This window comes from Scophthalmus maximus, chromosome 15, assembly GCF_022379125.1.
Source record: "Scophthalmus maximus strain ysfricsl-2021 chromosome 15, ASM2237912v1, whole genome shotgun sequence".
Taxonomy (NCBI): Eukaryota; Metazoa; Chordata; class Actinopteri; order Pleuronectiformes; family Scophthalmidae; genus Scophthalmus; species Scophthalmus maximus.
Window position 1 is genome coordinate 12,459,304 of NC_061529.1, and position 17,127 is coordinate 12,476,430.

At 43.3% G+C, this 17,127-nt stretch overlaps 1 protein-coding gene across 3 annotated transcripts in view; it reads left to right on the forward strand.

Annotated features, from left to right (window-relative positions):
- ttll5 (tubulin tyrosine ligase-like family, member 5) overlaps positions 1-16,800 on the forward strand; it is a 45,376-nt gene extending 28,576 nt beyond the window's left edge. For 2 of the 3 annotated variants that reach the window (XM_035611323.2, XM_035611325.2), the window contains 4 exons: positions 4,678-4,876; positions 8,465-8,673; positions 11,922-12,004; positions 14,965-16,800. In XM_035611323.2, the coding sequence (XP_035467216.2) occupies positions 4,678-4,876; positions 8,465-8,673; positions 11,922-12,004; positions 14,965-15,017 (544 nt within the window). In that variant the 3' untranslated portion in view covers positions 15,018-16,800. The remainder of the gene's footprint in view (positions 1-4,677; positions 4,877-8,464; positions 8,674-11,921; positions 12,005-14,964) is intronic. The other variant, XM_035611324.2, reaches the window with a different exon arrangement.
- The last annotated feature ends 327 nt before the right edge of the window (positions 16,801-17,127 follow it).

Below are 17,127 nucleotides of genomic sequence, written 5' to 3' on the forward strand. Positions count from 1 at the left end.
GAACCTAAAGACTTTTTTAATGGTCTCTAACAAATTTTTAGATTGGAGATTGTTAGCCTTTGGAAAAGGATTGCGGAGGGCCAACACCTCTTTGGAAAAGCGAGTTCAGTACGTGCCTGGAAACGGGCATTTTGTTCCCCTTTTTTAATTGTGCTGTGTGGAACTAAGTAGCAGAGGAATTGGCAGCTGTATGCCGGGAGTGTGTGAAGCATGCTGGCATCTTAAAATGTTGCGTTGGAGGAGGGGGTGGAGGGGGTGCAATGTCAACACCCACATATCTGTCTGCTCTAGGCTCTTGCCTCTGCAACCGTTGGAATTCCTCCTTCCTCACCCCCATTCCTCAGCCCTCTCACAATACTCTGAGAGGAGAGGGAAGGAAACAGAAGCAGCGAATATGATCACATGGTTGTGGTCTGTGGTACCAGAACCCGGTGACAAACCCACTGGCGACCGAGGGTGTAGATTAATTGAGAGGTAATCGTCAACGGTCACTGCCCCTTTATTTTTCTGTTGATATGTGAGTGACAATCTCTCAGACAGCTTGGCCCTGATCTTGGACTCTGTTTTTCCAATCCAGCCCTTTCTTGTGTATCGAGCTGTAAGAGAATTCCTGGAATGTCTGGCCTTTTCCCTTTTTAAAATGTTTTTATTTCCACAAGCCAAGAAAGTGAGTTTTAGCAGAATATATAATTTTATGGTTATAGCCTCATGTAGCTTTTCTATATTATACTGAAGAAACATATTAAACCTCCCGATCTCCAACTTCAGGTTTAAGTTCTAGTGCTTTGATGGATCATATATATTTTTTGAAGTTTGTCCTACCCTTCGGATATTCCTGCTTTTTACATTTATTGTTTTGGCACTTCTTTCACCTAAAAAAAAAAACGTTTTGCTACAGCTTCACAGTTCAGGTTAATTATTCAAAGAAGGAGAAATGTACTGTAGCTTTTGTGAGATTATTTTAAATCGTATTTCCCTTTATCTTTCCATTTGTCACTGGCTAGTATTATAAAAAAAAGACATATTAAAGCCCAACACTTTAGCCTTTTGTTTTGCAATGTATTAGAACCAATTGCCTTGATTTCACCACAGCTCTGTTTCTTATAACACAGAATTTTCTGAGCGCCCCCCGCCCCCAGCACACACACACACACACACACACACACACACACACACACACACACACACACACACACACACACACACACACACACACGCACACACACACACACTTGGGCTGACAATTTGTGCCAGACATACTGAAACTGTTAAGCACACTGGCTGTTTAAGCAACCACAGGGGTGAAGTACGATGGGTTTCAAAGAATAGTACGGCTCTTTGAAGTGCTGCAGCCAGGATCTACCAGGTATGCTGCATCAGCACTCTGAGCGGCTCCCTCACTCCAGTGTGCTGACAACCAGGGTGCTTTGAACCATACTGCACATCTCCGTGAACCCACAGTTAACTTGGGATTGTTTCCGGTGTCGGACCTCCTGGTGCATTTATGATAATTTCCATTCAGGGAGTTATACTGTTGAAAACGAAGATGGTCAGACATTCAGACTACAGTCAAGGCCAGTTTGTTGCGTTTGGTTGGGTTACTTTTGCAAATTCTCAGACAGACGATCGTCCTTATCATTGTAATACACTGATTTCATCATTCAATCATTAGTGTGCTTTGAGTTGTGTTAGCATCCCCCGGCCACAGATATGGCCTCCCTGTTTCCTTTTTGCTGTACGAACAAATGACCACAAAACTATTATCCCTGCAGTGTTATGTTCGCCCCAGCACAGTGAACTGAGAAATACCACAACCCTGCTTATGCAGGGTATTTTTAGTTCTGTTCAATATTTTTTCTGAGATTGCTGTTTGACTTGGTTGAATTTCGTCATTCAAATCCAAAGGATTTTGTGGCAGTCAATTTTGCTGAACCAACAGCCAAACTTGGTGGACGATTTTAAATGTTTGAAACATTCAAAATTCCCCAGGATTTTATTTGTCACTGCAAAAGTGTGAAGCTCAGTCGTCGCTGTTGTCATTGTATGAAGTCAAATGTATCAGGTTTCCTTTGTTATTTAGTTCTCCATGTAAGGTCTCGTTTGAGAGTAAAATCCAGAACTGGTCATTTTACATTAGTCCGTGTTCAAGATATCAAGATGTTGTAGGTTTTACTTGGCAAATGTATCCAGATGACTGAGTAAACCTGGGTTTTCCCCTTAGACCTCTGGTTGTTTCAGGATGAGCTAACCAATGCATCAGCATCCCTGTCTATGCCGCTCCCACAACAAATCTTCAGATTGTAGTCTTATTTGTATTTCAATGACAGTTCTACTCAGTGTCATATTGTTGCAATACAACATGGTAAACAAACACTGATTAATGGCTGGAAATACCCTCACACTCCTGAGGCGGCTGATGTTTACACTGACCAGGCAGGGCTTTGAGATACTGTGGCATGATGTCATCTCAACTCACACCATCCATTCTCCCACTTTCACTCCGAGTTAGATTGTCGCCGCACATGTGCTCGACTTGCGCTGCGGTGTTGTTCTACAGTAAGTTATATCAGCATATTAAAGGATGGCGAGCACAGCGGGGAGTAAGCTGACTCCCACGAGCAGAAGTCCGGCACGGAGGGATGTCCCAGATAGTTGGAGCACCGCACATGTGCTGTACCGGTGATGAGAAACTCAGATGTAAAACTGTTCGTCTCTCTCTTTTTATTTTCCCCTATTCCATTGGTTACTGTTTTGGACCAACCTCTGGTGTCTCTTGCTTTTAAATCATGGGGATCTGTAGTATTTATTGCGTGCTGTTGTGTTGACAATGCCTGTCCGAGAAGATCTCTCCTTAGGGTGTTACAGTGACATTGTACTCAAGGAAAGCATATGCTCTTCACCTGAGAAATTGTGAGTTTTAGACCACATATTAATAAAATGGAAGTACTGAAGGTCCCAGTGGTCCGGCGTGCAAACTGCAGCCAAGTTAAAGGAAACGACTGCTGTAAACAAAGAAAAAGTTTCTTGTTTTGTCTCCTGGCGTTGTAGGATCTCTGGCCTTGCGAGGTTCACAGACAAGCCTTTGTTTCCAGAAGCTGAAAAAAGTGAATTGGCCTGTGGTCACACCAGTTGTTTTTGCAATATATGTGCCATTATGTGAACTGAGAAATGCATGGGCGGATAGTATGTTCACATGAGTTTAAGATCCCTTGTGTCTTTGTGTTTGGCTACACAGGACAGGAATACTTTTTCACTTGAGCGACACCAGATTATTATCCCACACTATGCATTGTTGTTCAAGACTAATTGAATTCTAATTTTAGAGCTTATCTTTGTTTGGTCCTAAAATATTGTAGCTATTGTGATTTTGGGTCTCCATTGTTTTCTTTTACCCTTGACCAATGGACAAATGTTATTACATATAATGGGAGGAATTTCCAAGAACCTTTTTGTCATTAAGACCCTGAGGGATCCCATTTCTCCGGCTATACGTGTATCTCCCAGTCTTTTTTCAATACCTTAACTCGCATCTCCCAATAGTGCTCTTTATGACATTATTTTTGGCTGAGTTGGTACATACACAGCAGCACACCAGACTCCATAGACTCTATTTAAGCGTGTCTAAAGAGAAGGTGGTCACCTCATTGCTTTAGCAGCGGCCAACAAGAAAAAAAAATAAGAGGCTGAAACAGGATTAGTTCTAATGACAGATAATCCAGTTACAAACTCGTGGAGCTCGTCAAAAGGTTTGCTTTCCAGTTTGTGGCTTTGTGATGTGAATGGAACGTGAAGCTCGGGGTGCACTGAGGCAAAGAGGAAAGGTTTTTAGTTCAGCTTGAGTTTGCCACAGGCTTGCCCTCTACTTTGACTCTGATTTGCACACTTTGACTTGAGGCTTCTGTGGGCCCAGCAGTCAGCGACTGGGATGCTGTGAGCTGTCTTGTCTTTTTAAATCTTTGCTGGTGGTGGTACAACTCAACACGTGGTTAAATGGTAAAATAACCGATGAGGAAAAATACAGCGCTCTTATGGCTCACGATTGAGCGGCTGAATCCTGAGATTTCCTATCTCAGGAAATCCTTATCTATTAAGATGAGTTTGCCTTTGGGTCACCTTGAGGACAAAGAGATTGACAAAACCAGTGGGTCAATCGTACTAAATGTTTAAGGGCTTTTAAATTAATATTATGACATTTTGACAAATACGCTTATTCGCTTTCCCGCTGAATGTTACATGAAAAGATCTTAATATGAAGCTACAGCCAGCAGCCAGTTAGCTTAGTTTATCATAAGGACTGGAAATAGGAAAACAGCTGTTTCTGTCAAAAGGTATACAAATCCATCCAGCAGCACATCCAGAGCCATGCTTGGTGTTTTCCACAGTCTCCAGTCTTTATGCTACGCTAAAAAGGCAGCTGGCTGACAGACATGCGAGTGATATCAACCTTCTTATCTAACTCTTAAGACAGTCAATAAGTATATTTCTAAAATGTTTTTCTTAATGCTGAGTTGTGGAAGGTTTCCCAACATGAGGTGAAACCCTCCGTTATTCAGTGCAAATCAAACACTGAGCCGACACACAGATTACATGATCCGGTAGAAAAGCTGGGTGTGTTGTTTTGATGATTTAAATTTTTCTTCCCTTTTCACTGACTTCTTTTCATTTCTGCTCTCCAAGCCACAGGCCACCGAAGGAAGACGAGGGTCTTTGGGATGGGCAAATGCAAAATGCCTATAGCCTGGTGACAGGGGTGAACCCCCAGCAGCACTACCAGCCCACCCAGGGAAGCTACCAGCTTCAGTTTGCTATCCAGCAACTGCAACAGCAGAAACTTCAGAAGCAAAAATTCGTGGACCTGAGCCATTGCAGGCACCAGGTATCTGAGAGAGATTTCTGTTTGCTCTGCACATTATTTGGTGGTGAATGTGACTATGTCTCATTTTAAAGTGAACTTGCTAAAGAATGCCCCGTCTCCAAAGCAAAGAGAACTGGTGTGGTGCAATTTTTTTATTTTCAGCCAGGAGAGATGGGTAGTTACTTACAGTCACATGGACTTAAACCCAGGTCCTTGGTGGAAAAAAAGGTTTTCCCTGCCCATTATTGGCCATGGTTTTTAGAAACTGTGACAAAACCAGGTCACGGTGGTTTGTTGTTGACAACTCCTTTTAATTTGTTCCCATTAAAAGTTCAGACTGCTTTGGTTTCATTAGAATCGAATTAAGTGAAAGGGTCGAAAATGTGTTGTTCAGCTTCCTTTGTTTTCGTGTCTTATACTTTCAAATCGGCAGCACATTAGACTGAACAACGTTTACCAGAACTACTCAGGAAAAACCCTAATTTTGTATCCGTACAAAATATCCGCTTTCCTAAGCGCAATGCTGTTCAAATCAGTGCCAAGTACACCCATGTGAAAGGGAAAGCATTCGTGTTAGCATTAAGAAAGCCATTCTGAGAATGTCTTTACAAACCACGTGAAAAAACGGTGTTCGGTGGGAACACACTTCTCAACAGAAGCCCATTCCTGGAGAGCCAAACATGACTCTTCACCCAAAGATTACACTGTTTGGCAGAGTGACTCAGTAAGGGTTATATTGGAAGGTGAGTAATGAGGGAATTCTGCCCATTAGGGCACGATGGGCCCAGACTCCATCACGAATGTAGAGTCTTACCATTACAGTTTATATCAGATTTGAGCTCCGTTTGCGTTCCCATTACAATACAAATACATTTTGGTCGTATGATTTGCTCAGCAGTAGTAATGAAGCGACAAAAAACCTTTTAGTCATGCCTGACTAGCCATGACAGATGTGATTTGGCTGTTTGAGGTCTCGCCCATTTTGCGCAGCGTGATTCTAATGTTTGGAGAGAAAAAGATAGGCTCTCCGTCTTTCTGTGCAGTTGCTTTGAAAGAGGACCTGAACAGGAAGAGTGTATTTATTCATTTTCCAGGGGATTTTGAGGAGGCAATCTATGGACGGAGAGAAATGGAGACAGGGGAGTGCCATGGGCCAGCTTACAGGATGGAATGATTGGATGCACCCGCTTTTTTCCGATCGGTCCTGAGTAATGCAGTTGCTCTAACGTCACTGTTTTTTCATCATCTTGGTTGTGCCCTTAATTAATGCAATTAAGGTGATATTTCTCTTGGCTTGGTTCGGTAGCCTTACGCAAGGCACTTTATGAAAGTGATCCCTTGCCTTCCTCTGTTCCTTTCGCCTTTCTCATTTTGTCCCATGGTTTGAACACAGTTGACCAAGTTCCCCTTGTTGCTGACATGTCCCATCATTCTCCAAGCACATGGAGGCAGGAATATCTCTTAGAATCTGAAACAGTTTGTGGCACACAAGGACTGCAAAGAGTAGAGTACAGTGCAAACTCTGTTAAAACATCGTCTTTTTTTGAACACGCACAAACTGAGGTCATGAGAACAATCAGACAACGTTCTCCTCTAAAGTCATCCCTCCCTGTTTGTTCCACCCACATGGATCTCTCTGTCCTGGAAGTTGTGCCACTTTATGTATTACTTATTCATTCTTTTTTACTCTTAGAATGGTCTCAAGTCAGTCACTTAATTTTAACTGGCGTAATGAGAGAGGGGCTATGGTCTTTTTGATGCAAATGCACTTCATGTCCCTGAACTCACCTTGCTGTTGTTTCTGTCCTAATGGGAAAACTGAATTGCTTTATTTGGATCAACTGAAGACACAGAGGATAGTGCTTCGTAGAGTGTGAGTATTCATGCACATATGTGTGTGTGTACTTCTGTGTGAGAGAAAAAGACAGGGGGCTGTTCTGGAGCTCCAGTCCACGTTCCAGTTACTGGGTGCAGACTGCACGGCTCCTCCACAGGCTTGGCCCCGGGCCACCTGGCAGTCAAAGAAAGGTGCCCTTCCTGGCCCCGCTCAAACTGAATTGCGGCCATAGGCCTTGCAACCTGGAAACTCAGCTTCTCATTTATCAACGCAGAAATTACATCAGATATTCCCTTGTCATACTTGCCGGCCCTTTGAACGACTGCACTGTGAGGCTGGAAAACCATTAGCTTGTTAGATAGCCGTATAAAGCTGCAGAGAAAATAGCATAGACATGAGATGTGGATGGAATGTATGTGAAGCATTCCCTAGCACCGCAAGGACAGAGTTAAAATGTGGCTCTAAAATATAATGTCAGAAAGAAAACTGTATTTTCCCCTTTCCCAAGCATTTAAAGAGATCTTGTATAAACAAATAAATAATGGGAAGAATTTTCTTTTCAGTGGAGCCAACTGAAAAAATAAATAAAATGTTGAGCTCATTTTGATAGTGGATGGCATTTCAGTAATACCTGCACTAATTCACATCTAGCACTTTGGTATTTCACCTTAATGACAAGATGCAATTTTTTTCCCCCGTGACTAACCCAATCCGAAGGTGATCACACTTCCTTATTTCACTTTGGGGATTGGGGGACTTAATTTTCATAACAGTTCATACATAGCGTAGCGTATTCATAAGGATAAGAATGATTTGATTGATTATAGTGATTTGAATGAAATAAGTTTAATTTTGACCCACAATGATGTATTTCTTCAGTCTATATATGAAGTATGGAGTATATGTGGTGTGTTACACCTTAGACTTAAATAATAATCGGGTATGGTCTGTACTACGTCATTTACCACGCTAAATACTGTATATATTTTTAATTTGCTGCTAGCAGATTTTTCTAAAGCCATTGAAAATGTTTACACCTGCTTTCAAAAAAACTATCTACAATGAAAACATCTGGATTCAAATCAACCTTGATTTGTGCATATTGCATGACCTTTTCTTACATCTGACATCTGACCTTCAACCAAGACTTCACTATAGGTGAATTTAAGACGTTTGTTATGAGTGGGTTTACTATCTGAGGCAAATAGAATATGGTAAGTTCAGTCTTACATAGATGTAATAAAAGTCTGTATTTCATTTAGATATTTCTCGACCAAAAACGTACCAATACAGAAAAGATTTCCATCAATCGCAGATGTCATATTATTTAAATGTCTTAGGAGTAATGGTCCATGAATTGATCCTAGTGGAACACCATACAAGACTTCCCCCCCAAATCTAATATAGTCCCTTGAATATGAACATATTAAAACGATTTTGGAACAAAAATTGCTATCAACAAGCCTAATGTAAAAATACTTTTAGGCACTAAGCTCTAAAGGTGATTAGTGCCCCTTTGCTGTTGTGGATTGTTTTAAAATTATTGTTTGTGGCCTTTCAGGATTATAACTAATGGTCAAGTTATATATTTATATATATATATATGTATGTATATTTATTGTTAGTAGATACTCTTACTGTCCTGAAAGTTATCAAAGTTTTACTACAATCAAAGTTGTCTCCGGCAAATATAAATTTATAGAAATAAAAAAAGTTGTTTCATTGTTTTAATGCTTTTGACCTTAACAGCAGTTGTCTTTTCTATCTCTTAGGCTCAATTTCCAGAGCAGAGGAGTGCTCCACTCACCCAGGCTCCCACAAGTTCATCCAGCTATCCTCCATCCAGCCTTCACGTTTGGCCCAATCACAGCCATGGCCACGGCCACATCCAGACCTATGTTGGTCCTGTTCTCGCCCCGAAGCCACCCAGCAGCGCTCGGGAAGGACAGATCAGGAAAACGGCAACAAAACGCCTCATCAAGTAAGACCGGCCTTGCGGCTGAATCCATGCTGCTCAAAGAGAATATAGCCAAACGTTTAACAAAGTCTCAGAGTGTGTGCCGTGGAGTGCTCCCAGTCTTTTGGCTGCAGGGTGTATCTGCCTGCTCAGTAAACAACCTCATCACAGGACTGATTTCTGCATGAACCGTAAACAGAGCGTGGTTCAGTGGAAGGGCCTGGGCTCCAAGCTCTGTTTAAATCCTGTTTGGTTTGGAGATAAGCTGAAGAGCACAGGAGGGAAAATAAAAGGGATAGAGTGAAACTGCGCAGAACTGCCAGCTATTTCCCTCACTTATTTCATGAGTTTAATACTGCAACATCTGGCCAAATTACACAACAACAGCAAACCTTTGTGACCAGGGCTGACTGCTTGTTTAAAGCACCTTGTTACAGAAATGAGGAGCTCTTCACACACACTGGAAGAAATACGTGATATTTGTTTCACTTTTACAATGTGTTTTATGTTAAGTTAATAGAGTCAATTATTTTTCCACTGGCTGTGTGACTTAATTCGTTTATTGCTCTGTTGCAGGCCCTTCTGACACTCTAAGCAGTTGAGGTGTAATGTGGTGGAGAGTAGCAGGTTGCACTGCACAGCGACCAGCTCTGCTGATGTGTGAAAGTCACTCATCTTACTTGACCGGGCCTGGCATTTAAAGAATAAAAGGGCAGTGGTCCAGTGTAGGGGTTGTAGAATAGGTTAGGGCAGCCGGGTAGGTGCCGTGTTTGCTCCTGCGTGCGTGTGTGTGTGTGTGTGTGTGTGTGTGTCTGCCTGGCAGTTGCTGTGTTTACCCTTTGCATGTGGAATTCCAGAGCCCCCTCACACTCTCCTCTGTCCTGCATTCTTGTGGTCGACCAGTGTGACAGGGGAGAGTGTGGGAAAAACGGAAGCTTCAGGACCAAAAATGCACCGATGGAAACAATGAAACGAAAGAATAAAGAGAGAGAGGGGGGAAGAGAGAGAATGACAGAGAGAAGTAAACTCTGTCCAGGAGAAAGGAGATGATTGTTTGCAGAAAACGTTGGGATAATAAGTTGCTTCCCTTTATTTCCAGCGCTCATTTTGGGGGCAACTCAATACCTCTGTTATTGAGGCACATCTGAAATGGATCTCACTGTATGCCTAAGCTCCTCCAACTCATAATAGAATCACTGTGCTGGGTGTATTCAAACAGTTCAAGGTTATGCAGCCCTTCAAACACTCTTCACTCGCCAGCTGTTGAACTGTAAAACTGTTTGTTTGATACAAATTTACCAGCACTGATCTTTCCTGTTTCTCTAATGAGTAATACATCGCCGGTGTTCTGTGAGAGTTGTTGGCTGAATCTATTCATCAGAATGACATTTGTTTTGTTTTTTCAAATTTTATCTCGCTTTGCAAAGGAATTTTTTTTTTTTTGTTGATGCGGCCAAATAATTTCCCCTGCGAGCCTGCTCGACAAAATCCCTCTACATTGCTATCCTGTGAACTTTCAAAGTGCTGACTCGAACCAGTGATCGGACTGAGTGACTAGCCCGCATGTTGTTTTATTTTAAGATGACTAGACCTTGGCAAAGTTTCCGAGTGACAGCGCCTTTGGTTTTCAAGGCTCAGCTAACACGCGGAACATGTGCTCGAGGCGAATGTGCGCCACGTTGGTATCGCACTCGGCAGGGCAGGGCTCTCTGGTCTATCAACATGCCCCAGCTGCCAGCGCGAGGGGCTGCGAGGACTCAAAGTGGTATGACTTCAGTGACGGCTTTGAAAGCAGCAATTTGTAACGCAAATAAATGAGCCTGTTTGGTATTTTGTTTGCGAGGTTTGGCCGGTCGCAGCTGTAACTACGGAAACCCAGGCTGTCGTGTGGCATTACTAATAGGGTGACAATTACAGCAGCACCATTAATGTCAGGCTCGCTGCTGCTTTCACTCCCTATTAATCAGCCACAACAGTAGTTATTTTCACGGGATACTGTATACACACAGATGCTGCCAAAAGTGTGTTTATGGTTAAACTTTATCCCCTTTCGGTCAGTCTCAGTAACATGAAGACACACCAGCTACCTGAAGGCACAGGAAAAGAGTGAAGCCGCACATCAGCTGTGTTTACATAAGAACTTCAGCTCAGTGTGAGCAGTGTGAAATGTTCAACTTTGGGCTTGAATATCATCTGCACACACTGCAAGTTCAGCTCTCACCTCCAGTGTTCCTGGCTGCTGCCCGGCTCTCCGAGTGACAGAGTGAGAGTCTGTTGACAAAGAAAGTGATGCGAAGAACCCGGAGGTCAAGTTTTTTCCCCGTTTTTTTTTTTTCTCCCCCCTCTCAATATGAAAGGGGTTACTTCCTGTCGAGGTATGCCATGCTTAAAGTGGGGCAGTTCTATTTGTGGTTGTGTAATGGTATGAAAGAACAACTGTGCAGCCCCTTACAAGGAGGTAGTGTGTACCCTCATTACCGTGTTAATGCTCCTTTGGCAAGCTGCTGTTATGGGGCGAGAGGTTAATGCCAGCTAAGCTTTATTTATTGTTCTCCCAAAAAATGCTTAGCAGATTTGAATGTATAAGGTTACAGACGTGTCTGCTCCTGCCCTACGCTCCACCAGTCCGCATAATGATTTTCTCTGTGAAAACACTAAATGCTCTGATTGTGTCAGAAAGGCTGTGCAGTCTGTTGTCTATGATCTCCAGACCGATGTATGAAGCCCTTTGACTTGAATGTGAGAGGTATATACTACACGACAGTATTCACTATTCACCCCGTAAGAAAGGCGGTGTGTGTGTGTCTGTGCCTTTTCTGTCTGCCATGATTTCGGTTCCACATCTTCAGTAATCGCCACAATAATCTCGCCAGTGTGAAAATCACATCACCCAGGACAAGGGTCCGGAATGTGCTCCCTTCTCGTCACAATAGCCCATGAGAGGCACTCGGTAAACACTTAACCCCCACCAGTCTCCACTGACTGCGCACCCACACACAGACTCGGTGACTCACCATACAAACACACACACACACACACACACACGAGCACAATCACTAGTTATCAAAATCAATTATCTTTGTGCGTTTGATGGATATTTAGCTCTGAGTAGAACAACACATTTGGATGAATGCAGCGAGATGTCCCGGGACTGCGGGCGATAAGCGTTGTCTTTCAAATACAATTTGACACCGTATAAGCCCTCGCGGAAAAAAAGGAGCTCTTTTTTCACTCCCTCTTCACTTGACACTCATCTTGTGACTGATTAACAGGCAGACGTCCTCGGAGAGTTCAGCCAGTGGAAGCGTGACCAGCGGCCAGCATATGGTCTACGAAGCCATCGGCGGTAAAACAGGTGGGTCTTGATGCTGCACTTTTACATGTGCTAAGTACATTAACGTACTGTAAGTGGGCCTGCTGGTGCTGTACTGTGAGGGGGGGTATGCCCTCTCTATGCCCTCTCTACTCCATTGTCAATGATTACAGCCATGCATAGTGGAGATTCCCCATGGAGGACTGATAAACACCAATGGTTATTTTTACCCAGCTCCTGCTTGCTCAGTGGTGTGCAGGATGGGTCATTTGCATTTTGGGAACAGTAAAAGCCAAACTACATTGTCAAAAGTGAGTTGGGTTTTTTTGGGGGGGGTTGTGTTACAATGAGTTGAGCTGCACCCTCTTAAGAGTTGATAGAGCCGAAGCAGCCCCAACGGAGTCACCATGAACAGACTTTCCAGTGCAGCAGTGTGCTGTTTGATCATATAGTCTGCATGTCTCCAAGACTAGAGGTCAGATTACTGCTGAAGGATAAAGAGGCATAGAAGTGATAGAAATCTCTCTTTTTGAAACGAGATCCAGTGGTGAGAACAGTTTGGGCATTTCCCATCTGTTGGCCATTCCCACACCGTCGTGATTACTGTCCGTTCGCCAAAACCCCTGTCCAGTTGTGCCCCAGAAATCCCAGCGAAGGAATAATAAAAAAAAAAAAACGTTGCTCAGCCTTTGTGTGCAGTTGTGGGTGCACGCACTCACGTGTGTCCCTGTCACTCTGCCCTGTTTCCACAGCTCTTTCCATCCCGAGCAAAGTGTTGAGCTTATTGCAGCAACAGTGATATTAAGCAGTTTGTGCTGATGGACACATCTGTTTGTCTGATCAAGGGCATTTTCCAGGGAAACCTACTATACATTAGCATTAGCGAATCATACCATTCATCACATGCGAGTGTCACAGTCAAGCAGACCCAGAGATCAGCTTGTCGGAAAAATACAGTAGTTGCCCCCCCCCCACACCCCCACCCCACAACCAACCCTTCTCCCAAAAAAAATAAAAAATGTGTGCGTGTGTCTGTGACTAGAACATTTCTTTTCATTCTCCCTCTTCTACCCCAAACTATGACGGCTGGCTTAAGTTAACAAACATCTTACAAACTCATCAATTACTGTAATAGGATCCGTTGGGAGCAGCTTCTGAATTTCATGAATGCATTTTTTCCGTCGTTCAGGGAGCAAAGGGTGGGGGAGATGCCTCACTCTTGGCTTTTTAAAAAAACAAAACGTCTGAACTGAAGAGCAAAAAAAAAGAAAAAGAAAAAACACCAAAACCAGTCAGCAAGGCAGGTTTAACCATGCATTGAGAAAGTAACACAGGGACTCTGTGTGGTGTGTCGGGCGGGTGGGGGTGTTATTAGAAGGGGCACAGCCTTTGTGGGGGCTTCGGAGTGCATCAGGTCTTTCTGGCTGCCCAGTCACCTTTGATGACTGAGCTCGTCTGATCGACTCTGACAGGGAGTTAGAGCGAGTCCAAATGGAGAGCATTCTCTATGATCAGCTGTCAACCATCATAAATCACACTTTCCCTTTATCTCTCTCTCGTGCACTCTCTTCCTCTCTTTGCTCGCACAACTCTCCCATTATCCTAAACCTTTCCTGCTCACTCGACCCGTCGCCCCCCCCCCCCCCCCCCCCCCCCTTTTCTTTTTCTTTTTGCCATACTTCTGATGTGTTAATTTTCGACATGAGATGAGGGGAAGGGATTTGATGAGGACCTGTCAGAGCTTACAAACCCAGGTTGTATCGACCACATGTTTTGCGATTCCCCGCCTTGGAAGTTTTCTTGGCGTTCTCAGTGCTTCACATTTTGGGGACTGCGAGGAGATTTATTACCATGCTTAGTTTGAGAAGGAAATGAATGCTGCTCTTGTGCCATTTTAATGGGAGTCCGATCATGTCAGGACGGATAACGTAGGCCTCTATCAAAATAAAGCTGTATGATGCCTTGTAGCTACAAGCAGTTATCCCCTTTTCAGTTGTTTCATTTGAAGCACTCTCACACATTTTCTTTCTTTAAATAATGTATTTATTAGGTATCTTACTAGAAAATAAAAAAAAACTACAGTTCATGGTTTTGAATTCTGTTGTATTTGAGGCCAAGTTGTAACCACACAAAGATCTACACTAAATAATTATGGTAGATCAGGGATTGTGCTGTTACTCTGTAACAGTTATTAGACGTTTCGGGTCAACTGGTGTTGAACAGATCCTTCTTGGTTCCAAGTGACATAAGGAGTGAGGTGTGATAGAGGCAGTATTGTCCCTTTATCTGCCTTTCGCTGAGCTAGAGGAAGCCGCTTCCAGCAGTCATGTCATCGGATTGGAAGTCGGGGGAGCTGTTTTCCTTTTCCAGCTCAGTCAGGCTCCACGGTGTAAAGGAGCACCAAAATAAATAGAGTGCGCTGAGAGAGGGAATGAAAGGGAATACTGTTTGGGAGCACAAACACGGCAGCCTCGACTGTACTTGGAATGCCTTTTCTACTGGATGCCTGGGCGCGAGCCAGCAGATAGGATGAGGGGAAAAAGGGAGGCTGAGAGAGAGAGAGAGAGTATGGGGTCCGTCAGACGAAATGGCGAAGCACTGAGCTCAGATCTGCTGGTCACCGCTTTATCCATTAAGGGGTCGCGGGGGGAGCCAATCCCAGCTGACATTGGGTGAGAGGCGGGGTTCACCCGGGACAGGTCGGCAACCTATACAGAGATAAACAACCATTCTACAGTCAATTTACAGTCTCCAATTAACCTAACCCCAATCTGCACGTCTTTGGACTGGGGGAGGAAGCCGGAGAACCACATGCAAACGCCACACTGGACCTGGTTGGTCCGAACCTGGATGTTAACCAAGAACCCTTTTTCGCTGTGTGGCAACAGCGCTAAGCACTAGAGTACACCACCCTGCAGCCCTCTGTACACACACAAGTAAGATATTCAACTGCCTTTTTTTAACATCTTGTACTCAAATTTCTCTCATGTGTTGCTCTCCAGGTCTCTCTGTGTACCGCAAGCTGTTCCAGGGCCAGGAGCCCAGTCACAGATGACATGAAGGCGACCAGAGGCATGTCCCGCCGCTCTGCTGGCCCGACAGGTGTCTCTGCATGTAACCGCATCCTCACAGAGGTGTATTCTGGGAAAAGGACAACAGCAACAGATGAAAGCATGCCAGACATCGAACAGGGTCCTATTAATTTCTCTATGATACAGCCACAGACATGCGAGGGGACAGTCTGCCAGGCCAGGAATTCCCGGCTTTGACGCAGGTCGGGATTTTATTGCGCAGCATAACATCAGAAGGCCTTTTCAGCTCTTCGCCCCCCTCCTCCCGTCATCCCCATTGGTAGGTTCAGTCAATATTCCAACAGATGCCCGCCCTCATTCTCTCCATGCTACCGATGCCACAGAGTGATTTCATTGACAGATAGACTTCAGCAGATGGTTCTTCGAGCACTTTTAACAAAAGGATTCAACATTTTATTCTTTGCTCACGCGGTGTTCCACTAGCCATTATTCCGTAAAATGTTATTCAGACAGCTGACATGGCTGTTTTCTTATAAATGTTTTTTGGACAAGTAGTATAGGGATTGCCGATGCAGCTTCTCTTCTCCCTGCCATGAGCGGTGATCATGCAGAGAGGCTCCTTTAATGTGTGGCTCCTGGCTGCAGGCACTCCCAGCTCCTTGTTGGAGGCCAAACAGTTGCCAAGTCAGATTCTATGGCCATTGTCTAAGAATGTGTTAAAGTAGAGCATCCTTCACTTGTGGGCCTGAAAAGGAAAAATTCTGAAAGTTAGAGCTCAAATAAGATCGCATGCTGCCTTGCTCCCTGTCTTCCAGGACGCAGTCCGAACTGTTGAAGGCGGTTCATGTTTTATAGCAGAAATACAGTGAGCTTGTTTTTATTCCTGTAAAACTGTTGAGATGTTTATGTTGTTTCCCTTTGATGGACCAAATTTTATATATTTGTTATGACTAGTAAATTATTGTTATTGCATCAGTATGTATTTATTGTACGTACACTGTCCATCGATAGGTCTTCTCGGACATTCCTGTAGCTCAAAGCATAATTTAAAGAGGAATTATTGTTATGCACAGCCTCGCCTACACTGGAGGTTAATGCTGCACCAGCAGACCAATATCCTCGCGGATACTCTGTTTCTTGGGAGTTCACTCAGGGCGTGTTAAAAGAATAACAAATCTCTGTTATATATATCAATAGATTCAGCATATGTTTATGATGACCTTGTCAGAAAAACTTGAATTTCATGCATGCATTCGTCATATCAACTGCTCCATCAGGCTGGTTTTGCAGAGATTGTAGATTTCAAATCGGTACAACAGAACTGTTTTTATTACACTTGATGGAATTTGATTCTCTTCTTTGTTGTTGCAGTGATTGTTTCTAAACTTCATGTTGTGGATTTACTACTAACTGTCAAAGCCATTGCACGCTGTATTTCAAGAATCCAGTCCAAATCAGTGCTTGTGATCTCCTGTGGTGATACAACATTTTTTTTACAGTCTAATATTTGAATGTGTTTTGTTCCTGATCATTTACAATCGACATGCATGAAAAAGTGATTTTTTTTTTTGGAGACATTTGGGCAATTTGTAGCAAGCAAGATTGACATGGCAAACCTAGAAAACATTGAAACGCACTGATCATGTCAGTGAATGTATTTGTTCACCTCATGTACTGTACACTGGAAGTTGTCAATCACTGGAGAGGTTGTGTTCACTTTGGTCATTTCAATTTACCACATGACCCTTTAAGATAAAGTTTACCATGCGTAAAAACTGAACAATAAATGAAAATCGAACGATTCTATCCAACTGTTCATTTTTAATTAAAAAAAAAAGTGTTTCCAAGAGTAATAAGAAAAAAAAAACATTTACAGTTTGTGATCTAGTTAAGTGTTCACTTAGTGACATACATTGTCTCATACAACAGAAAGGCTTCACTTTAAAAACAAAACAATCCCTGGAATCACCATCCTGTTGCATTACAGAGGTAAACATAACCATGGAAAAACTACGATGAAATAAAGGTTGGGCTTCCAGCATGTTTTCTTCTTTTCCTAACATCATCTTTCATTGAACAGCATTTAATCCTAAATGAACAGTGTAGGGAGCCGAGGCGTACGACAGGGTCAGT